The sequence below is a fragment of the Dendropsophus ebraccatus genome, chromosome 1 (assembly GCF_027789765.1).
Source record: "Dendropsophus ebraccatus isolate aDenEbr1 chromosome 1, aDenEbr1.pat, whole genome shotgun sequence".
Classification (NCBI taxonomy): domain Eukaryota; kingdom Metazoa; phylum Chordata; class Amphibia; order Anura; family Hylidae; genus Dendropsophus; species Dendropsophus ebraccatus.
In genome coordinates this window covers 96,339,397-96,363,921 of record NC_091454.1, presented here as the reverse complement: position 1 = coordinate 96,363,921, position 24,525 = coordinate 96,339,397, and the positions used below count along the sequence as shown (strand labels likewise).

Here is a 24,525-nt window from a genome sequence, read left to right as displayed (position 1 = left end):
ATGGACAGTATTATTGCTTACTGTCTGTTTTTGTTTATTTGCTAAATGGCAACATTTTGGATTTTCCCTAGAGATACAGAATCTTTACACAAACTATACAGTTAGGTTTGTCTCTGTAACAAACAGATAGTGGGTACAATAACACTCACTAAATTGACCCCTATGCACTGATCAGGAAAAGCACAGGAGAGTAAGCCTTTATTTATAGAACAGTTTGTCCTTGCTGGTTGTACGAGATGACGCACTTCATGACTCTCTTACAAGGCATTTGCCTTGGGTTCTCGCTACTTTGTCTTTTCTTCCCCTGCATTATTCTGTTCTCTTGTTTTTACTGAAACATTTCCATTTATATACCAATTGATTTGAAAAAAGTTTTTATTTCTTTTTATTGTAATAACAAAATATTGATTGTATCTAGGAAACAATTTTTTTAACATGTTTATCTGCATATTTACTAACCATTAGATAGCCCCTCCCAAAGACAAATGACTGTATTAGAAAATGCATCCACTTAAGACCAGGGTTCTTTACCTAGGACAATGTTAAAAAAGAGTCCTGGGCCCTTATCCTACACAGTTATAGAGCTGATCAAAACAACTGACATCCCTGCCATCTATATAGCCATGCAGTATAGCCATAGCAGGAGCTGCTCTCTGCCAGTTTTGTACCACCCACATGGAGGTACTGTATAGGAGTGAGGGTAGCCTGAGCGCTTCTCCTACAGTGGTTGGTGATGTCACTTCATTGTCTTTTCAAATTAATACCCACTATGCTTTGTATACAATGCAAAGTTGCTTTTTTATATACTGCTATAAAACTGTCAATGTTTTCTAAGGTGAAATGGAAACTGATGAACCCGATGATGAGTCGAGCCAAGATCAGGAGCTTCCTTCAGAGAATGAGAACAGTCAATCAGAAGACTCTGTTGGAGGAGATAATGACTCGGAAAATGGATTGTGTGAAGAGACCTGCAAAGGACAATCAGTCACAGGACAGAAAAAACGCTTGTTTACATTCCAGTTTACTAATTTGGGCAACGCTGATATCAGTTACATCAAAGATGATACTCGATACATCAGATTTGATGACAGACAACTCAGGCTAGATGGTAAGCTTGTTTGTTTTAATATTGTGTATAGTTTATTGTGTATAATATTATGTATAGTTTATAAAATCTGCAATAGATGTAGAAATATCTGTATAAAAGACTTGCAATCTATTGTATTATGCCATAGAAAGCTCTTACCTTGCCTTGGACTGGGATCCCAAAATGAAAAAAAAGTACTTTGATGAAAATGCAGCAGAGGTAAGACTTTGCTCCTGTATCAGATAAAGAATAATTTGTTTTTATATTATATACCACCAGTATATTCTGCAGCACTTTGCAAAGCTTGCTGTCATCAGTCACTCTCCCTAGTAGCTTCTGAGTGTGGAAGGAAACAGGAGTACCCCCAGGGCTGCAAGCAAACAATGCTAGCTACTGACAACCACACGCTCATACTTATAGCCTAAGAAATACGGAAAAAACTCCTGATCAAGGATGGAAAACCCTTGCTTAACATTTTGTTTATGAGTTACTGTATAAAACAATGGGAATGAGCTCCCTTTTGAATATCCTTTTGAGTTTGGCTTTCCTAATTTATACTAAATGCCTAGCGTCTTCAAAAAGAACCCACGGTTGTCCTATGACAGTGACTGCTATGATCAGACATTAGCATAATGACATATGTCAGTACATGAAAGTTACAAAAAAAGTCTATACTAACAGTCTCCAAATTAACATATTTCAATTAGAAAATACAACAAACATACAAAAAGATTAAAAAAAACTTTATTGATTGAATGTGACAAAACATAAACACATGTTTGCTTTACATTTTTCAGGACTTTGAAAAGCATGAAAGTGTGGATTTTACTCCCCAAAAAAAGTCATTCATGAAATTAAAAGATTGCATAGAACTTTTTACCACTAAGGAAAAGTTAGGTGCTGAGGATCCTTGGTAAGTCTTACAAGTTTAATTAAATACATAAGCAAACATTAAAAAAAAAATTTAACATCTAGTTACTATACTAGTGAATGTGTATTGCAAATCCCCCACCTAGTGGAAAAACCCATGTAGATATATTTACTTTTTAAATCTTTAGCATGCCTATTAGGACACATATTTTCTGTCAGTGTGTGTATTTAAGTTCTAGTTTAGGTTTTTATATTTAAAGGGGTTATCCAGCATTAGAAAAACATGGCCACTTCCAGAGACAGTACTGCTCTTGCCTCCAGTTTGGGTGGGGTTTTCCAACTCAGTTCCATTTAAAGTGAATAGAGCTTAATTGCAAACTGCACCTGAACTTTTTCTAACGTTGCATAACCCATTTAACCAAATACCAAAAGCCACTTCCATGTACTCCATTTACTAAAAAGTTCACCAATCACCTGCAAATAGCAGAGGACACCCGCTGTGTATGGAGTGTGCTCAGCTCCCTATCATGTCCCTTTCATAAATAAACAGATTACTGACATGAAAGAGTTATTGGTCAGATGTGCTTTAAAATAATTCTCATAATATCAGGTGATGAGCATGATAAGGGTATATATTAGGCATACATGCCTCTCAATGTAAAAAATTTACACCCCCTGAGTGAATAATTATGCCATCACCTGAGACTCTGATTATCATTATATTATTACCTGAATTTTCAGACAAACTATGAACCCTGTTCTCTCGGGTACAGGAAGACATACCAAGAAACTGTTTTTTTTTTCATGTTTTTACAAAAAAAGGATCAACCATGTTTTTCTACACGATAAAAAAACTGATGCATTTTTTTCTTTATTGTGGAAAAATGGATGCACACAAATGCATCCATTTTTCAATCCATTTTTTGGTGGGAAAACCCTTTAAGCCATTTAGGTCAAACAAACCTGACTGTGTTGACATACAACACTGATAGTATGGGATGAGAAGATAACACAGGGATCTATGCAAGTTTTACCATCAACAAATTGATTGTTCCTTTAGCAACCAGTCATTTTACCAGGATTAAAGGGGTTGTCCAGCAAATTTTTTTTCTTTCAAATCAACTGGTTCAGAAAGTTATATAGATTTTTAATTTACTTCTATTTAAAAAATCTCAAGCCTTCCCATACTTATAAGCTACTATATATCCTGCAGGAAGTGTTGTTTTATTTACATTCAGACACCTTGCTCTCTGCTGACATCTCTGGCCAAGACAGGAACTGTCCAGAGCAGCAGCAAATCTCATAGGAAACCTCTCCTGCTCAGGACAGTTCCTGTCTCGGCCAGAGATGTCAGCAGAGAGCAAGGTGTCTGAATGTAATTAAAACAACACTTCCTGCAGGACATATAGTAGCTTATAAGTATGGGAAGATTTGAGATTTTTAAAAAGAAGTAAATTACAAATCTATATAACTTTCTGACACCAGTTGATTTGAAAGATTTTTTTTTCCGCTGGACAACCCCTTTAAAGGCTGAGCTGTGGATGGTTGCTGTGGGCAGCTTACACTAGTTTCTGTTTCACACATAAATATGGATCTATGTAACACCAAAAGTCCAGGCAGGCACCACAGGTAGCCAAAAGGAGGTGCTAGCCCACCTACTACAAATAATAGCAAACATTCAAAAGGGAAACAGGTATGTATGAACTGCACAACCACAATAATGTAAAAATATCAATATGCGTTATTAATAGAGATGAGTGAACCGGGTAGGGGTTTGAGTCCATCCGAACACGAACGTTCGGCATTTTATTAGCGGTGGCTGCTGAACTTGGATAAAGCCCTAAGGCTATGTGGAAATCATGGATATAGTCATTGGCTGTATCCATGTTTTCCAGACAACCTTAGAGCTTTATCCTAGTTCAGCAGCCACCGCTAATCAAATGGCGAACGATCGGGTTCGGTTGGGCTCGAACCCGGTTCGCTCATCTCTAGTTATTAACAATTATGCTTAGCCAACAACCTCCAAAAGCTTAAAAGCACTTAAAACATATACCAAAATTCCACTCCTGGCTCAAATACATCACAGTGTGTTACCACTCACCCACTACTGGTACAAAGGGGAACATATAGCAGTATCATTATTGCACATGTCTGCCAATAATTATGTATATTTGTAAATACATGACCATATACAAGAAGGTAAACTACATGCCCAAGCCTAAAGTGCATATATATAACCTTTATGTAGATTATTTTAGTATAAAATGCAACTAGAATCTTTTTGTACTCTTTTACAGGTATTGCCCAAATTGCAAGGAACATCAGCAAGCAACCAAAAAATTAGATCTCTGGTCTTTACCTCCAGTTCTTGTGGTGCACTTGAAACGCTTTTCATATAGTAGATATATGCGGGATAAACTGGATACCTTAGTTGATTTTCCTGTAAGGTAAGTTCAAATGGAAACACAATGTTGGAGAGGACCATTAATAGCTTTCTAACATGATTAAGGAACAACCCGTCCTTAGGTCAATGGTCAATAGGAAAGGCTTCTATAGGTGTACCTTCTTGTGCATCCAAAGGTTTATTTCCCACAGTCTTTGGTGCCCAGATGTTTAAAGCCCAATGTCTGTTATAATCCGAAGTTTAAAGATGACCTGTCAAAACACCCCCCCCCCCCCCCGTGCCGGGGTGACAGGCTCCCGACCCCCCGTTAGATCCCCCTATACATACCTCATCGCGCCGGGTCCCGCTTCCTGAGACAGTCGGGTGACTGAGATTTCAGTGCCCGAAGCCCGGCGCGCGCTCACAGGAGAGTCAGATGCTCATAGAGAATGAATGGGGAGTCCGATGCTCCGTCATTCTCTATGGGCACCGGACTCTCCTGTGAGCGCGCACGCCGGGCTTCGGGCGCTGAAATCTCAGTCACCCAACCGGCTCAGGAAGCAGGACCCGGCGCAATGAGGTATGTATAGGGGGATCTAACAGGGGGTCGGAAGCCTGTCACCCCGGCACGGGGGGGTGACAGGTTTCCTTTAAAATAGACTTTTGGCTTTCATGTACATCTCATATGCAGAAGCCTAGGCAGCTGATTCTCTTCTGTGTGCCTAAGGCTAGGTTTACACTGGCGATATTCTCTCCGCCACAGTTCAGTTTAGATGTTCCATTTTAAACTACATAAACAGATTTTATGTGGACAGATCTAAACAGAAGGTTTTTCCACTCACGTTAGTTAGCAAGTTTTCTTCAGTTTTTTTCACTTAGCATGCACAGAAGAAGTGAGAAACCAACAAAGAACTGATATGCAAACGGATGCTGACTGATGCAAACTGATGCTGATGTACAAAAGTCAGGTTTTTTTATAACCAAAATGCAAACGGACCATTAAAAAAAACAATCCCAAAGTGCAAAATTGCGCATTTTTGGTCGCATCAAATCCAGAAAAATTGTAATAAAAGCGATCAAAAAGTCGCATATGCGCAATCAAGGTACCGATGGAAAGAACACATCATGGCGCAAAAAATGTCACCTCACACAGCCCCATAGACCAAAGGATAAAAGCGTTATAAGCCTGGGAATGGAGCGATTTTAAGGAACATATATCTGTTAACAATGGTTTGAATTTTTTACAGGCCATCAGATACAATAAAAGTTACACATGTTACATATTGTTGTAATTGTAACGACTTAAGGAACATATATAACAAGTCAGTTTTACCCCAGGGCGAATGGCGTAAAAACAAAAAAAACAAATAAAAGAAATGCGTTTTTTTTTTTTCCAATTTCACCACACATTACATTTTTTCTGGTTTCGCAGTGTACTTTATGAAAAAATTCAGCCTATCATTGCAAAGTACAATTAGTGGCGCAAAAAATAAGGGCTCATGTGGGTTTCTAGGTGAAAAAAATGCAAGTGCTATGGCCTTTTAAGCACAAGGAGGGAAAAACGAAAACGCAAAAATTGGAATTGGCCTGGTCCTCTAAGGGTTAAAAAAAGGAAAACACACGCATAGTGACAAATGGCAAAGTGGCCTATTGACCAATCATACTTACAGACGATGGTCGACCAAAATGGTTAAATTTGTCTGTTTTGGCCAACCATTATCTTACGTGTAAGGCCAACCATAGCACTACAATGCTTAGTGCTAAAATGAACATTCCCTTTTTTAAAACTGCCTGTTTGTAATGTCAAGAATGTCATCTAATTTCTGGCATCTGTTGCACAACCTCAATAAGATGCTTGGTTTAATGCTTCTCTTAACCTTTATGTCTTATCATGTATATTTGTGCCTTTGAAATGTAATGTAATCTACTCATATTCTGTTGTTTTTCTTGACAGTGATTTAGACATGTCAAAATTCCTCATCAATCCAAATGCTGGCCCTTGCTGCTACAACTTAATTGCTGTATCAAACCACTATGGAGGAATGGGAGGTGGTCATTGTAAGTCACAGACCTTTTATTGCTATTCTTTATTATACAAATACATATAAGATAATATACAGGTGTATATCATAGATCTTAGGATCCCTTGCTGACTGTGCAGTTAATAGAGTGGTGTGTCCAGAGGCACACAGAATCCCTGTGGCTCCATACTATGAATCCCTAGGCTGTCCATGTACTGCCATCCGGTGCATCATATGGCATAGTACCGACTGAAGTATACTTATATATTTTTCTGACCTCATGAGCACATTGAGACCTAATAGAGTTCACAGTGGTGCTTCAATTAAAATGCTACTGCTGATACACCAGACACCCATGTTGCCAGGGGCGAATCTTCCACTGTAGCAGCCATAGCAGCTGCTATGGGGCCCGTCCAAAATATCTTGCAGCCTTCTATTTGATGCCATTAAAAACAAGTTCAAACATGGATACAAACCGCTTACATGTTTGTCATCAAGACCTTAGTCACAGCTTGTAAAATGACTAAGCTATAACTAGGGACTTAATCCTTAATGTGTTTGTGCACTTGCTTTGAATGACTTGAAATAAAAGTTGGAAGACTTCTTTATGGACCCTGCTAAGATGCTGGATATAGGTGTTCTTTCTGTTGATTAATATCACCTGCTTGTGGAAATCAAAGGCAATGAGTTGATCTGGCATATTGGTTGTTTTATACACATTTTTGGAGGGTATGTGCCTTTTATAGAAACTTTTGTAAAAACAAATTCCTAATACAGAATAAGGCCATGTTCACACATTGTGAAACACCGGCCGTTCTGTGACCTGGCCAGGTGTTACTAAAGATCATCCTGGCCGGTACTGCAGTAGCGGCTGAATGATCTCCATTTCTAGTGAATTTGGATGCGGGCACATCCCAATTCACTGCTGCACACAATGGAGTGTGCGGCCAGAGCCGCACGCTCCGTTGTGTGAACTGAAATGTTCACTGCGGCCGCTATTCAATTAATAGCGGCTGCACAAAATTGACATGTCAGTTTTTCATGTAGCCGGTTTCAACCCCGGCCAGAACATATACTGTGCCATTCATGCACATACAACGTATGTTTTGTTTAAATCACAGCCGTTGTTGCAAATTGCCAACATGGCCTAAGGATAATTAGAAAATATTGAGTTTTTGTACCTTGTCCAAATGTGTCTTCATTTTGTTTCTTCACCCAGACACAGCCTTTGCAAAAAATAAAGATGATGGGAAGTGGTATTATTTTGACGACAGTAGTGTTTCTACTGCATCTGAAGATCAAATAGTGGTGAGTATTCTATGTGGGCAAATTAATTCACTCAGCCTAATATGTTAGGAAAGATAAATGTTTATCCTAGGCATTTTTTAAATTAATTTATTCTTTTCTTTTTTTTTTTTCTTCTATAAAATCTTTTTCAAGGATACCAATATATAAGTACAATTTATTAGCAAAAGAAAATATTCAGTTCAATAATTTTAACTCTAATAGCAGGTTATTATTAAAGGAAACTATTGTGCATTGGTGCTATGGATGAAGGTATGTCTTTTACCTTCATCCTCAGCACAGTTTGTGTGCAGTTTGTAGTGTAATCCTGTGCCCAGTTAGGCACTTTGGAGCAGTATGGGTGGGGCTAATACCCCAGAGCACCGATCCAGTCCGCCCCTGCCTGGCCCACTCCACTCATATTCATTAGAAGAGGCGGGCCAGCTGGGGGCAGATTGGTTCTCTGGGGCAGTAACCCTACCCCCTGTGCCCCAGACAGCCTTACCAGATGCAGGATTACACTACAAACTGCAAAGCAAGGATTAAGGTGAGAGTCTGAACTTCATCCTCAGCGCCGCTTGTACAATAGGAAGCTATCAGCAGGTTAGATTGGTCTAACCTGCTGATAGTTTCCCTTTAAGTTAGTACAGGAATGATTAATACTTTTAAAAACATTGCCTACTTAAATATGCCTTTTCTGAGCTAATTTAACATTCCCCCATTTCACCCCTACCCCCCATCCCACACCTTTGGACAAGGAGAAAAAAATATTGTTAAATTGCCAACCATGACCAATTTTTTTCAGTATTAATGAAATTTAGTTAGCCCCTCTTTTTTACTGAAATAAAGAGGCATGTTCAAATTAATTTACTGTAGATGCGGTCTCCCTAGAGCTCTATACAGAGGGATCACAGTTTTCCTCTTCCTACGGGTTATATCTCTAGCTATAAATCATAGATTTCAATTAGCTTTCCCTATGCCTGACTGCACTGGTGACTCATTTTAAGGCTTTCAGAAATCACTACCTCTAAATCCTTCTCTTCTGAAGTCTTTGCTAACACAGAACTACCAATACAATACTCGTATAGAGGATTCCCTCTTCCCAAATGCATTTTTTTACATTTGGAAACATTTACTAGTTTCCATCAGCTCTTTATAGGGAACTGTATCAAAGGCTTTGCTGAAGTCCAGATAGGCAATATCCACAGCACAACCTTCATCCAGCACTTTTGTGACTTCAGTTTGACGTAATTTGCCCTCAGTAAAGCTATGCCGATACGTGTTATTCAAGTTGTTGATAATAGTAAGAGTATTCTTGATTACTAAATGATCACTTTTTAAGGGGATGTCTCGTGATAAAATATTACAGCTTTCTATTGGATCACATAAAAGATAATGTTCCCGTGCGTAGGTATTATTGTTATAAACTTTTAGTCATCACAGAAGGATGTTCTGAAAAGAAACTGTTAATATATTCTAAAACTGTAACAGAATCATTTAAATAATTTAATACATAAAAAATTGTTGTTTTTTTTTTGTTTTGTTTTTTGGGGTTGTTTGTTTTTTGCACAGTCCAAAGCAGCATACGTTCTTTTTTATCAACGGCAAGATACCATCAGTGGGACTGGCTTCTTCCCTCTAGACAGAGAAATCAAGCAAGGTGCTTCAGCTGCCCCTGGTGCCCCACTGGAGAGCGACGAGGAGACGAATGAGAATGAAAACGACATAGAGAATGAAAACTGTATGCATACCAACTAAATTAAGGGGGCCTGTGATCACATCCATAGGAATGGCAATCACCTTTAATAGGATGAAGTAGTCGCCATTTTTCTTTACCAAAATAAGGAAGATGAATTTCAGCTAGCAGAATGTACATTTTTTGTGTGTATTTTTTTTTCTTACCTATTATTGCAGCGTTCCATGACAGGACAGTGCAATGTAAACTATGAACAATATCTGCTCCTTGCAGACTTGTTGCTGCAAGCTGTTCATAGTTAAGGAGATACAAAAGTTGTCATTTTTGCTGCTCTTGCTAGTTTCTGCTGTTACATGACATCTCTTAAATCCTCAAGGGTTCTGAGTACTGGATGTTAAATGTAAGGCATGTGATCTGCTGAGCCCTTGAGGGTAGGAAGAGCGATAGATACTGTGTTATCAGTTACTCTAGTGTTTATTTCTAGATATTTTTTTTTTCTTTAGTTAAATTTTTGAGGCTGAGCTAGAGCCACTTTAGATGTTTTTTTGTTATGCTTGATCTATAGTTCAGTTATTTGCAGTATATATATTTACTTAATGTCTTTGAATCACTCTGGAATTGGTGTAAACCACTTAACATCTGAAGAATGACATGGGGGGATAGCAAAGGTGTTTTAGCCTTTTGAGATATAGTTTTCAGTTTATTTAAAGCTGTGTAAAGGATTTTGAAGTTCACAATGCTGTGTCAAAATATGAATTTAGACTGAATGTAAGTTCACCTTGTCACTTGTTAAATTTCTGTTAGGCCCCGTTCCCACTGAGCAAAGCTAGCGGAATTCCGCGACGGAATTGTCCGCCGCGGAATGCCGTTAGCCTCCCGCTCATAATGGGACTCTATGGGAGGCGCGCGCTGCTGCTCTATACGCGCTGAAGAATGAACATGTTCATTCTTCAGCGCGGACAGGGCAGGAGCGCGCGCCTCCCATAGAGTCCCATTATGAGCGGGAGGCTAACGGCATTCCGCGGCGGACAATTCCGTCGCGGAATTCCGCTAGCTTTGCTCAGTGGGAACGGGGCCTTATATTTGCTTGAAACTGGTACATTTTCTGATCATCTGTCAGTCAAGCGTTCAACTTTGTGTTGTAAGTTCTGCCCATCCACACGTTTCATTTACAGAGCTTGGAGCTTTCGTGCAACACTGTAAATGTTCAAAGGACCATCTGTAATGGCACTCTATGCCACTAACAATGACTGTGGAATAATCTTTAATGGGATGATGCTCTTTTTAGTTCATATGACTTTTTACAAGGTAGGTCTGTGGAATTTCGTGTGCTCTCTTTAAAAGTCACCATGGCCTTACAAATCATCTCAAAGGGTAAATTGTTCTAAAAATAGGGAAACTGACATTTGCATGTTCAATTATCCCGAACCTGTACTGTGTATATTGCAAACAAGCCTTGGATTTATTGTTGGCTAACTGCATTTAAGGGTCCAGGATGCCAAAAAACAAAAACTAGAAAACATTAAACATTTTGTAAGACAAGTTGTTTATTTGCTGCTTTACCTGTGATCTTGTTTGAAGAATGTATTGTTGTTTTGTACACTGCCTATGACAGAACTCTGTAAATGGTGGGACATGCTTTACATATCTACTACCTGAGAATTTTCTTTACTGTCCCAACAGAGGAAAGATAATTAACAAAAAGAGTGGAAAAAAAGGATAACGTTCTTCACTTGAACCAATGTTATAAAAATACAATAGGTTTTAAATTGTGTATTGTAAATAAAGTTCACTCTGTGAGTGCACATTTTGGTAAATTATTTTATTTATACATTAGCATTAAGAATACAAATAAATGTATAAGACCAGGAGAGGGTTTGGCTTTGCTTCCTAGCTTGATATTAAAGCTCATGTGATTATATCCTGGTATTTTAAAGCTGCTTTGTTTTTTTGTTTTGTTTTGTTTTTATTTTCTTTTTTTTTTAAATGTCAAATGTAAACCTTCTGCATGATGAAGGTTACAGGTTTGTCTGCACTTTACGTTCACTTGGGTTTACATTTAAAATGTGCATGATTATTTATTTATATAAATTTAAATAAAGTTGTTGAAGGCCTTATGTAGTCTGTGTGTTTTATAATTTTTCACAATGCCGTGTATGGGATTTAATAGGACAATTTTATGTCATCACAAGAACATGGACTAAATGAAGTCATACCTATATACTTTTAGGCTATGTTCACACTATGCATAGCAACAGGCACTGTTAAACTTCCGGACGCCGGGCTGCAGGAACGTCCTTTTTTACAAATGATTTGTAGGCACCGTTGGGTGTGTTGGTACCATCGGGTGTGCCGCAAATCAATTAGCCATTCACATCAACGTAATGTGTGGCCGCTATTACGTTGGACGATGTACAGTGTCCAGAAATAATAGGCAGGTACATTATTTTAATGCCCGTTCTAAAGAACTGGCGTTAATGTAACGCTGTGTGAACACAGCGGGCAGCATTGCAATGACTTCAATGCAATGCCGCTCCTGCAGTAAAGAACGGACGCTGATTCTGTTGCAATCAGCGTCCGTTCTTTACTAAAAAATTACGTTGTGTGAACATAGCCTTATGATATATTTTATTACGGCAACATTGGGGATTTCTTGCTTTTACATCAGTCTGTAGTTCCACTTTGTCTACAGGCTCTCTGTAAATATTCAGAGTAATATAATACCTAGTGCACAGTGAAGTGAAAGTTCATTTCAGTGTATGTGGTACTGCAAGCTGTGAGAGGGATGTGGACGTTTTTTGAGCACGTGCATGGACGTATAATAGACTCCCAGAAATATCTGCCATGACATTCTGAAGTCCATCTCTCCTTATTGATCACATTCTCTCTATGGTGCATTAGGAGAAAGATGTCAATCCTCTTCATCTAATGCCTGTGACTACATTTCTCATTTTGGTCTATGCAGATTGAAGGATTTTACACTTACTGTCATTTTCATGTTCCCCAGGATGTGGCAGTGTTTAATAGGTTTATATCTCTAATATTTAAGAGAGATTTTGCATTACGTTTTATGAGTTTGTAATGATGGAAACTGCAAGTGAACGTTATCAGTAAAGTATTTTGAGTTATGATTGGATACTTTGATTATTTTTATGTAAATGACGTAACTTGTCTGGTCACTATAATAGAGAAAGCCTTAATAATTCTTGTATGTCACTATATTAACCTTAGACACAAAACAATGAAATATTGAACAAAGTTATCTATATACTTATATAGTTAAATGCTCTTAACAGTAAAAGTTCACTATTGCAATTTACTTATTGCATCAGTTCCTCTAAGATGAAAGATGAAGCAACTTGGTAAATATTCTGAATTCTATCATTTTGTATCAACGTTAGAGATGAACACACTTGCTGAAAGTTCGGGCTGTATCTATGATTTCCAGGCGGCGGGATTTAAATGCCAATTGGTCGCAAGTTCGCTTATCTCTAGTCAATGTCTAAAGTGAAATTACTGTCCAAGGACATATTAAGTGATAAAAAATTTTATCAGAAAATTAGGAAAGCAAGAATAAAAAGAGTGTCTTCTCTTAGCAGCTGGCAAATGGTATCTGCATATCACATATTTCATGTTCACACCAGTACACTAACATGTGACATCGCTCTTTGATTTGTTGTCAACACTCGGACAAGAACAAATTCTGTCTTCTCTGACCATTTATCATCTGTTCTCATTTATTATACCAACTCATCAGTGCTTAGAACAGAAAACACTGAGCTGCCGAAGTGACAACTGCAAGTAAAGGCCACTACCCAGAATTCTTTATAACATACGAAGATACAAAAATGTCATACGTCGAAAATGATGACACTGTCCCTGCACAGTACTGATTCTTTTCTGTAATGTGGAACTATTTGTGATTACTGTTACTCTCAAGGCAAAAACATGTCACAAAATTGTCAGTTTGTTCAAATGCACCCGTAGTCCACTCTTAACATTATCAACATCTTTTTTTCTTAATTCATGGTATTTAAATCATAAAAGAACTCTATATTTTACAATTTCATAAACATTAGTTTTAATCTCGTAATATAGTGTTTAAATTAATAGAAGAAAGGCAACTTTTATTTTATCAGAAATTCCTTAATACAGTGTATTACTCCCTCAAGGATAACTTTAAATGCGCAGATACTTTTGCAGTTATTTCTAGAAATGCATGCACATACTGTAAAAATTGCCTCATTTGGAGGGATGAAATGGCTCTACATGTTTCTGTGATGAATTTAGATACTAATTAGTTGGTAAACCCATTTCAGGAGTATCAGCTTACTTTTGTAATGGTACAAGGATCATCTGTTACTCTCTTACTATAAAATATATATTGGGACAACCATATTAACATGGCTTTGTGTGTATTTGTTTTCTGTTTCCACATATTGATGGCCTATGCTCAGCATATCTGATCTGTGGGGGCCAATACTTGCAAGTCTGCCGCAGTGATACAGTATCTGCATTATAAGCTAAGCAAGTATTGACTCTGTTCACAGCACACTGGCTGCGCCGAGTGACTGCAGCTCATCTCATGTTCACTGCAAGGGAAGCTAAGCTACAGTAACCAGCCACAGTGTCTATGCAATGAACAAAAACAACTGGGTCCATCTCCATTCATAGTTCAAATCCAGCTATTGCAGCCCTGTAGAGCAACTAATTGGCTAAGTGCTAGGTATTTGCCTCCACTAATCAAATATTAATGGTCTATCCTGTGGGTAGACTGATGCCGACCTCCACTCCTATTATGGACAGGTTAATAGGCACAGCCACTCCAAAGGCAGGTAAAATATATGGTAAAACAATTTATTAAAACAATAAAAGAAAAAAGTGTAGAGCACAACATGTTTCCAGGCCAGACCGGCCTCTTGGGTGCTGGTGACCTTATACACGATTGGTGCCGGTGTCACTCTATCACTTCCTGTCTCTCTCTGAGCGCCACTGATCCTGCACTATGGAGTGTTGTGTCTGTTTTCTGGTTTTCTAGTATCCTGTGTGTAGGCCATTAATGTGTAGACTCGGAAAACACCTTAAAAAGGGGTATTCCAATCCCAGCCCGCTGTACTCTATCCATAGGATAGGGGATTACCAGCCGATTAGTAGGAGCTGATCACCTAAAGATAGAAGACCCTATCCTTTACAAAGTTGTAGTTTTTATTGGCACTATTTCTGGCTACCCATAATTTCCTAATAGATTGGGTGGAGAATATTAAAAACTGAAATTCTACTGTTGCCTTTTGCGGTTGTTTTTTTGCAGCATGTGCCTTGCGACATAAATAATATGGCAGTTTTATTTATGGTTCGCCACAGTTATGGCAATACTAAATGTATATACTTTCAGACCTTTGGTTTCAACTATTAACATATGTGATATATTCTAATGCTAATTCCAATTATAAATGGTATCACTAAGACGTGCTGTGTTTTGTTGTCTTGTCTTTTATTTAACCTGCTGTGTTAATCCTTTGTCACAACTAGAAACTGACCAGTGGACTGCAATGGGTTACGCTAATGTTCCCAGAATAGATGCGTGGAGCAAGTGATAACCTGAAGGAGCTGACAGTGGATGGACAAGTTTTATCTCCTGCCAGATGGCACATTATTTTAAAAAGTGAGTTGGATAAAATCTATTTTGGTAAGTCCCTTTTCTATTTAAAGTAAACACAAGTCAATCATTTCTCAAACACAACTAAGTTAAACCCACATCTGCCTCCTGGATGAGTGTTGGAAAGATTGCTTTCAGGTGAACAGTGAGACAAAATCCTAGACAAGTGTTAAAAGACTGTTATACTATGTTACAAGGTAGTACACTACAAACATTAAAGCGACTCTGTACCCACAATCTGACACCCCCCCCCCCCTCCCCCAAACCACTTGTACCTTCGGATAGCTGCTTTTAATCCAAGATCTGTGCTGGGGTCAGTTCGGCAGGTAATGCAGTTATTGTCCTTAAAAACAACTAGAGTGGCCTAGAGCGTCTGCGCCTTAGAATTGCAACGCCCCTCCTCCCCGCCCTCTTCACCATAAGGAATTCCCCAGGCAGGATTTCTTCTTTTCAACACCTGTGTGAACAATGCACATGTGTTGGATCATTAAGGCACCTGTGCACCTGTTCAGACAGGTGATGAATAGTAAAAATCCTGTCAGTGGCATTCCTAATGAAGAAGAGGGTGGGGAGGAGGGAAGGAGAGGCATTGAAAGCCTAGGGCACAGATACTCTAGGCCACGCCAATTTGACACAGGGCTGCAAGTTTAAAAGACCTCAGGACAGATCTTGGAGAAAAAGCAGCTATACAAATGGTTTGGGGTTGGGATTGTGGGTACTATGGGTAACTATGACCTTTAGTGGGCGTCAGGATACACTATAAAAAAACCTGCTGCTGCACTTCTGATGCAGGCATATGCCACATACAGATTTCTTCCAGCAGTGCAGTTGATTCAATTGCAGGAAGCTGCTGAAAGAAATCCGCATCTACCATGCACCTGCTTCGGGAGAGCAGCGGCAGGTTATTTTTATTGCGTATCCTGCCGCCTCCTAAAGATTGTAATTACCCTTTAAAGAAGTCCCACCAAATTCAAAAAGGGGAAGGCAGGGGAGTGTAGGAAAATAAAAATGTAAACTTACCTATCCTCGTGCCCTGTAGCACCACTCAAGTCCAGCTAAGTGATTGCCTGCTTAGCCAATCAGTGACTGGGGCAGTTTCCAGACGAAAATTACAACTGGCGGCTGTCAGCAGGACATGGGAGCGGCGTTACAGAGGCCTGGGATCAGGTGACTTTACTTGTTTATTATTTTACCGCACGCCACTGCCTGCCTGCCTTTTTGAATTTGATGGGACTTCTCCGTTAAATTTTGTAGATGTTTAGGGACTTTTATTCAAGTGAAGAAGATTCTAAAAATCTAAATCCATAACCTCGTGAGAAAGTATGGTGTAATGTTTAACCCGTTCAGAACTGAGGGGGCATGGTACTGCCGTTTCGTGACCCAGGCGGGTCACGAAACGGCCGGTGTCTTACTACATGGGAACATAGCCTAAGGTACGGTTCACACGTACCAGAATCGCAGCGGATTTCATGCTGCGAGTTCCACAACGAAATCTAGTGTTATTCCCAGTACTGTCAGTTTGAATAGGATTAGGTGCACGCAGCGGAATTTTCATTTCAAGGCTAGTATGTAAAGCACCCCATCCCCCTTAACCCGCCATGGCCTGGTAAATATTTTACATGTCCATACTCCAGTCTGCTTCGGTGGCTCACGGCTCCCTGACATCCGACTCAGACAATCAGTGGAAGCCACAGAAGCAGGCGGGTAAAGTATTAACCGGTCCACGACAGGTTAAGGGGATGGAGCTTTACATACTAGCTGCTGAATGAAAATTCTGCTGCAAGTATGTAAACCTATGCAAACTGACAGTACCAGTAACAACAGCAGATTTCACTGCTGAACTCGCAGTGCGAAATCCTCTGTGATACCGATACATGTGAAACCACCCTAAAGTTGATCAATGGGCTCCTAGCAGCAATGCATTCTATAATCAGTTCAATGACCCTATTAAACAAAAAGGGATTAACCAAAGAGGATACCCCTTTTAAATCCTTTTTTTTTTTTTTTTTTTTAAATAATAACATGAGTTTATAATACACAGCTGAGCTGTGTATTTTTGAGTCTTACCTCGGGGGGTGTCAAAGGGTGCATCGAGAAGCAACTTTGCCTTGGTAAGGGTATTTAGATACAAAGCTAGAGCACTAGGATAAACCTTTCCTGTGGGTGGGAGAAAATCAAGCTACGGTTTTGGTATTTCATGTAATCGTAGGTTGCAGATTCACACATCTGACCATAACCTATGTACATTATCTGCTCCCGCTCCTCTTCAACTGTTCCCCCAGTCCAGAACCTGGCATACCTTCATAGAGAGCTTAAAGGAAACCTGTCACCAGCAGTTTCAATATAAGACTGCTGAAAACGGGGTATAGGGCATTAAGGCTATCTTCCCACACAGTATTTTGGTCAGTATTTTGCAACCAAAACCAGGAGTGGATTGAAAACACAGAAAGGCTCTGTTCACACACTGTTGAAATTCAGTGGATGGCCGCCATTTAATGACAAATAACGGCCGTTGTTTTAAAATAAGAAATATGTACATAAGTACTTGTGGAGCACTGGGGACGTTCCTCAGCCCCTCAGAGCACCGTTTACCCTGCCCGTTGCTTCCTACATTCAAGCCTAGTTAAAGGAGAAGTACGGCGGATTATAAAAGCCGGCAGCAGGTGGGGTGAAATTGATTACAAATACCAACTTACCTTTCCCCGTGCCTGCAATGAGGTGCAGGACCGGCCGCAGGGGAGGGGGGGGAGGAATATCTTCCGGCGGGGGTCCTGCTGCACACTGTGGGCACAGGGAGAGGTAAGTCAGTACTTGTTATCAATTTCCCCCCTGCCTGCTGACAGCTTTTATAATCCACCGGCCTTCTCCTTTATTTATTTATTTTTTTACATAAACTCAAGACTGCTTGTATTTATTGATTTAACTGGTTGGAGATATTAACACTTACACTAGCAAAGAACACCTTGGCCCAGATTTATGAAATTGGTGTAAACTGCCTACAGCAGCCAATCACAGCTCTTTCATTTTAGCAGAGCTAATAACTGAGTTGTGATTAGTTGCTATTGGCAGTTTACACCAGTTTCTGTTTGACACAGTTTGATAAATCTGGGCCCTTGTGTCACTCCAAAGAGTTTAACCAGATCCTTCAAGTACTTCAGCATCAATAGGAGCTGCCTACCATTCCATAAAAACTTTACGGACTAAATTGTAGAGTAGCCAGTAAAATTTTCCCAGGCAGCAGTTCAAAGGGTAGGTCAGAAGATTGTGTGAGTCGATCCAGGCGTACATTATTACATTACTGCAGCTGTAAAGCAATTATATTTACAATGGCTGCAAGACAATATTTTCTTTTGGAACTTGTACTTTTATAGTATGCTTTGTACCTCAGAATGTTTTTTAAATAAATGGGTTGCATGTGTTCATATCCTGCGGAAAAAATTAAAATGGCGCTGTCCATGGCTTACACTTTACATACAGAAGTCTTTTTGATACAATAAATATCCATGTTGTTTCTGACTATACAGCGGTGCCTTGGATTACTAGCATAATTTGTTCCGGGACCGTGCTTGTAATCCATATCGACTCTTAAATCAAACCAAATAATTTTTTATTCTGAATAACATGTAGAACAAATGAAACAAACAATGAGAAACAGCTGAAAGTGTCATATTATAAGTTACTGTACAATATAGCAATCAGCATATGGAGTATAATGTATAGTAAGTGCATAAACCTGAAAAAACAGCAGCAGTTTGTACATACAAGAAGGACCTGCAGATCCCCATAATGCAGTAGCGTAGTACAACAGACTAGACTAGAGAAACAGGGCTGCTGTCAGAGGTCTGTGTGATTCAGCATGGGCCAGGAAGTGAGAATCACAGAGTTTTGCATGAGTGTAAGTGCAGGCACATTATAGCAGCACTGTGTATAGCTGAGTGTAAGTGCAGGCACATTCCAGCAGCAGTGTGTATAGCTGAGTGTAAGTGCATGCACATTATAGCAGCAGTGTGTATAGCTGAGTGTAAGCGCAGGCAGATTATAGCAGGAATGGAGAGGATGGGAAACACAAGGGCTGACAGAGACTGCAGGGAGTATGAAAGAGCGAGCAGGGTATATGTGGACACATACATGCAGTACTCTCTGTCCAGGGAGAGAGGGGTTACAGCTAGGAAGAGATTACCTCCACAGTCTTGTCCCCTGATGCAAGCCCCAGTCTGAAGTGGATCTGCTATGATCTGAAAGGTGAAGGAGACTTCTTGGGTCAGAGTACAGTGCTGTAGACCTCGTTATGCAGAACATGCCCCTCCCCCACTCCCCATCCCACCCAGTACAGGGAGCTCTTAAACCAAAGCAATGCTCTTAATCCAAGTTGCAATTTTGAAAAACTGTGAGCTGTTCTTGCAAAACTCTCTCAATCCAAGTTACTCTTAAACCACTGTATATTCTTTCATGTGCAGAGGTGTGCACTGCCACGTTGCTAGCTACAGCTACATAGCTCTATAAAGTTTGCTGCACTATTTTTCCAGCCTACTGATTACTTTGCCCTTACTTCTGTTTCCCTGTCTGACCCAGCAGGAGCCATCAAAAAGCTTTTAGGAAATTCCTAATAAGAGCATCAGCAAAGCCTATGGATCAAAGTACCCATACACTGAATTGCCTTGTTATTAGACACCAATCTAAGAGCATGTTGGACCTCATGAACCGCAGCATGTCATGGATTAGATTTCACTAGGTGTTGAAATCATTCTACAGGAATACTGGACCATTCAGACAGGATTGCTTTACAGTTGATGCACATTAGATATGCTGACATGTTCTGAACAGCCTGTTCTATGGTGTCCCAGAGATGATCTATAGGATTAAGAGCTGGGAACTGTGAAGGGCAGGGAAGCAAGGAAAACCTATTGTTCCTGGAATAATTCTATGACTATACTACCCCAGTGGCATGCTGCATTGTTCTCTTGAAAGTGTCCTTTTTCCATAGGTTAAACAGCTGACATGAATAAACTAACTTTGTTGGCCACTGTGCAAGTGTCCGCCCAGAGGTATCAGAGACCTTCACCAGTCTGATCGCTTGACACCTGACAGGAAGGGTTAATCCACTCAAAATTCTAACCCTCCCATCAGTATGATGCCCAAGAAATCTGGATTCATCTAACCAGACAATGTTTGCTACTATTTACAAGGGATACAGTTTTTGCTCTCTTATGCTTTTCTGTTTTCATTACACAGCAGTGGAACTTAGATTGGTCATTAACCCCTTCAAGACCAAGCCTATTTGCACCTAAAAGACCAGGCTCATTTTTCAAAATCTGACCTGTCTTACTTTATGCGCTTATAGCTCAGTGATGCTTTAACGTATGCTAGCGATTCTGAGATTGTTTTTCCGTCACAAAATTTGGTCACTACTTTGTGTGTTTTTTGTGAAAAACATCAAAATATCATGAAAAATAAAAAAAAATTAGCATTTTATGAACTTTGAAATTCTCTGCTTCTAAAAAAAGAAAGTCGTATCACATAAATTAGTTACTAAGTCACATTACCGATATGTCCTCTTTATTTTGGCTTCATTTCATAAACATATTTTACTTTTTTACGGTGTTACAGGAAATTTATCAGCAAATTACCACATTTTCGTGAAAATTTCCAAAACTGATTTTTTTAGGGACCAGTTCTTTTTTTAAGTTGATTTAGGAGGTTTGCATACTGGAAACCCCCATAAGTGACCCCATTTTGGAAACTACACACCTTAAAAAATTAATCTAGGGGTATAATGAACATTTTAATCCTACAGGGGCTGGAGGAAAGTATTCACCATTAGGCCGTAAAAAATTGAAAAATTAAAATTTTCCAATAATATATACGTTTACATTAAAGTTTTTCATTTTCAAAAGGAACATGAGAGAAAAAGCACCCCAAAATTTGTGACACAGGTTCTCTTGAGTACTACGGTACCCCATATGTGGGCGTAAACCACTGTATGGGCACACAGCCGGGCTCAGAAGGAAGGGAGCGCCAATTAGCTTTTCCATTGCAGATTTTGCTGAAGAAGTTTCCGAGCGCCAGGTGCGTTTGCAGAGCCCCTGTAGTGTCAGCAGAGAGAAAAAACCCCATAAGTCACCCCATTTTGGAAAGTACACCCCTCAAAGAATTCATCTTGGGGTAGGATGAGCATTTTGACCCCACAGGTGTTAGAGGAAAGTATTCAAAATTAGACAGTAAAAATGAAAAACTCGAATTTTTCCAATAATATATTCGTTTAGTTTGCAATTTCTCAATTTCACGAGGAACAAGAGAAAAAAAGTACCCCAAAAATTGTAACGCAGGTTCTCCTGAGTAAAAAGGTACCTCATATGTGGGCATAAACCACTGCATGGGCACACAGCGAGGATCAGAAGGAAAGGAGCGCCAATTAGCTTTTTCAATGCAGATTTTGCTGAAGAAGTTTCTGAGCGCCAGGTGCGTTTGCAGTGCCCCTGTAGTGCCAGCGGAGTAAAATCTCGCCATAAGTCATCCCATTTTGGAAAGTGCACCCCTCAAGGAATTCATTTTGGGGTGTGGTGAGCATTTTGACCCCACAGGTATTAGAGGAAAGTATTCAAAAGTAGACAGTAAAAATGAAAAACTAAAATTTTTCCAATAATATGTTCCTTTGGTTTGAAATTTCTCAATTTCACGAGAAACAGGAGAGAAAATTCACCCCAAAACCTGCAACGCAGGTTCTCCTGAGTAGAACGGTACCCCATATGTGGGTATAAACCACTGTATGGGTACACAGCGGGGCTCAGAAGGGAAGGAGCGCCAATTAGCATTTTCCGTGCAGATTTTTCTGAAGTAGTTTCTGAGCGCCAGGTGCATTTGTAGAGCCCCTGTAGTGCCAGCGGAGTAAAATCTCGCCATAAGTCACCCCATTTTGGAAAGTGCACCCCTCAAAGAATTCATTTTGGGGTGTGGTGAGCATTTTGACCCCACAGGTATTAGAGGAAAGTATTCAAAAGTAGACAGTAAAAATGAAAAACTCAAATTTTTCTAATAATAGAGGAACAGGGGAGAAAATTCACCCCAATATATGTAATGCAGGTTCTCCTGAGTAGAATGGTACCGCATATGTGGGCATAAACCACTGTATGGGCACACAGCCGGGCTTAGAAGGGAAGGAGTGCCAATTTGCTGGAGCAAAACCGCAGCCAGTAATGGTTATTAGAATAGTGCAGTTACTAAAATAAAATTTAAAAAAATGAAATTACAGGTAATGTGGGGTGGTTACGGACAGTCTGGGGTGGGTATGGGTAATCTGAAGGTGGTTACGAACAGTCTGGGGTGGTTACGGGTAATCTGGAGGTGGTTACGGTCAACATGGGGTGGTCACAGGCAACCTGCTGTGGTTATGGCAACCTGGGGTAGTTACAGGCAACCTGGGGTGGTTAGAGGCAACCTGGGGTGGTTACAAGAAACTTGGGTTAGTTACAGGCAACCTGGTGTGGTTAGAGGCAACCTAGGGTGGTTAGAGGCAACCTGGGGTGGTTACAAGAAACTTGGGTTAGTTACAGGCAACCTGGGGTAGTTAGAGGCAACCTGGGGTGGTTAGAGGCAACCTGGGGTGGTTACAAGAAACTTGGGTTAGTTACAGGCAACCTGGGGTGGTTAGAGGCAACTTGGGCTGTTTACGGGCAATGTGGGGTGGATACGGACAACCTGCTGTGGTTACAGACAATCTAGGGTGGTTACAGGCAACCTGCTGTGGTTACGGGAAACATGGGGTGGTTACGGGCACCGTGGGGTGGTTAAGGACAATCTGGGGTGGTTACGGACAATCGAGGGTGGTTACGGACAACCTGGGGTGGTTACAAGAAACTTGGGTTAGTTACAGGCAACCTGGGGTGGTTAGAGGCAACCTGGGCTGGTTACGGGCAACGTGGTTACGGATAAACTGAAGTCCTTATAGGTAATCTGCGGTGGGTACCTGTAATCTGGCGTGGTTACGGGCAATCCGGAGGGGGTCATTGGCAATTTGGGGTGGTTAGAGGCAAGGTGCGGTTGTCAGTGGCAAGGTGCTGTGGTCAGAGGCGATGTGCGGTGGTCAGAGGCAACCTGCGGTGGTTGCGTGCAATCTGAGGGGTTACATGTAATCTGGCATGATTACGGGCAAGCTGGGGTGGTTATGCGCAACCTTCGGTGGTTACGGGCAACCTGGGGGGGTTACAGACAATCTAGGATTGTTACGGATAAACTGAAGTGCTTATAGGTAATCTGGGGTGGGTACATGTAATTTGGGGTGGTTACAGGCAATCTGGAAGGGTCACTGGCAACGTGCGGTGGTTAGAGGCAACGTGTGATTACGTGTGATTTTCTATCACAGTAATCATAGTTCAGTGACAGAGACCAAATTGGTCTCTGTCACTTTACATTTTCAGAGCTGGCTGATTCTGGAGCGCATGCGCACTTCATAACCAGCCAGGACGCCGAGGAGGAAGGACTTCCCAGGATCAGGTGAGTATATGGGGTAGGGGGGGTGACTGGGGGGGTAGGGGGCGACTTGGGGGACGGACACATCACTTTTTATCCCGTCACCAATCATTTATGGTGACAGGGGATAAAAAGTGCCGGCGGCACATGGCACAATCGATCAGCGGTATTGTCATGACAGGCAGGCGTAGACAAGACAAAAGACAGTGGGCCCTAGATCTGAACCCACCCACTGTCACCTGCCTACTTGCCTCAGTCGACCCTAAACGGTCGTGGACAACCACGGAGTCGGTCCCTACACTGCGTAGGTGAATACACAAAACGTAGACAGACAAACAAAACACAATAGAGGATAGTCAACTAGCAGGGTCAAAACCAAACAGACAACGCAGTACAAAATCAGAAGGAGAGCGGATAGTCAAATGTCAGGCAAGAGGTCAGAACACGGGTAGAGCAATAGCAAGGGGATTAGGACAGGGAACGCTGGGAAAGGAGCAGGGGAGCTGGGACTAGTAACAACTAATAGCCAGCAGGGAACTGAGGGATCTGACTGCTTTTTATCCTGGATCAGAGACTAGGTCCAGCAGCTGATTGGACCAGCCCTGATCCCAGCACCAAGCTCAGCTGAACAGATCTAGCAGTGCAGTAACCCCTGCACTGCCAGAAGTCTGACAGGCAAGGTAGGTGTGGCTGGAAAGTAAAACACAGTTCATTCAGTGCAAACACAGACAGAAATTCAGCGCTTCCTAGGCCGCCCGGCACGGACTGAGGAGCGCAAAATCACATTTCTAACAGTACCCCCCCTCTTATGAGGGGCCTCAGGACCCTCACTCAAAGGACGAGGCTTAGAGGGGTTACAATTATGAAATTGTCTAATGAGACGGGGAGCGTGGACATCTCGGCTTGCCACCCAAGTCCGTTCTTCCGGGCCGAACCCCTTCCAATGAATGAGGTATTGAACGGAGTTCTGCACCCGGCGAGAGTCCAGAATTTTCTCAATTTCAAACTCAAGCTCCCCTTGAATGACCAGGGGATCTGGAGGAATAGACGGCAACACAGGAG

The 24,525-nt window shown here is 40.8% G+C and overlaps 1 protein-coding gene across 7 annotated transcripts in view; it reads left to right on the top strand.

Moving 5' to 3' along the window:
- Positions 1-20,328, top strand: part of LOC138795943 (ubiquitin carboxyl-terminal hydrolase 15) — a 74,563-nt gene extending 54,235 nt beyond the window's left edge. For 6 of the 7 annotated variants that reach the window (XM_069975743.1, XM_069975716.1, XM_069975725.1 and 3 more), the window contains 7 exons: positions 836-1,108; positions 1,236-1,306; positions 1,885-2,000; positions 4,255-4,404; positions 6,295-6,398; positions 7,581-7,669; positions 9,218-10,138. In XM_069975743.1, coding sequence (XP_069831844.1) covers positions 836-1,108; positions 1,236-1,306; positions 1,885-2,000; positions 4,255-4,404; positions 6,295-6,398; positions 7,581-7,669; positions 9,218-9,403 — 989 coding nt within the window. In that variant the 3' untranslated portion in view covers positions 9,404-10,138. Of the gene's footprint in view, positions 1-835; positions 1,109-1,235; positions 1,307-1,884; positions 2,001-4,254; positions 4,405-6,294; positions 6,399-7,580; positions 7,670-9,217; positions 10,139-14,870; positions 15,028-19,981 lie in introns of those variants that run through there. The other variant, XR_011363692.1, reaches the window with a different exon arrangement.
- Positions 20,329-24,525: the final 4,197 nt, after the last annotated feature.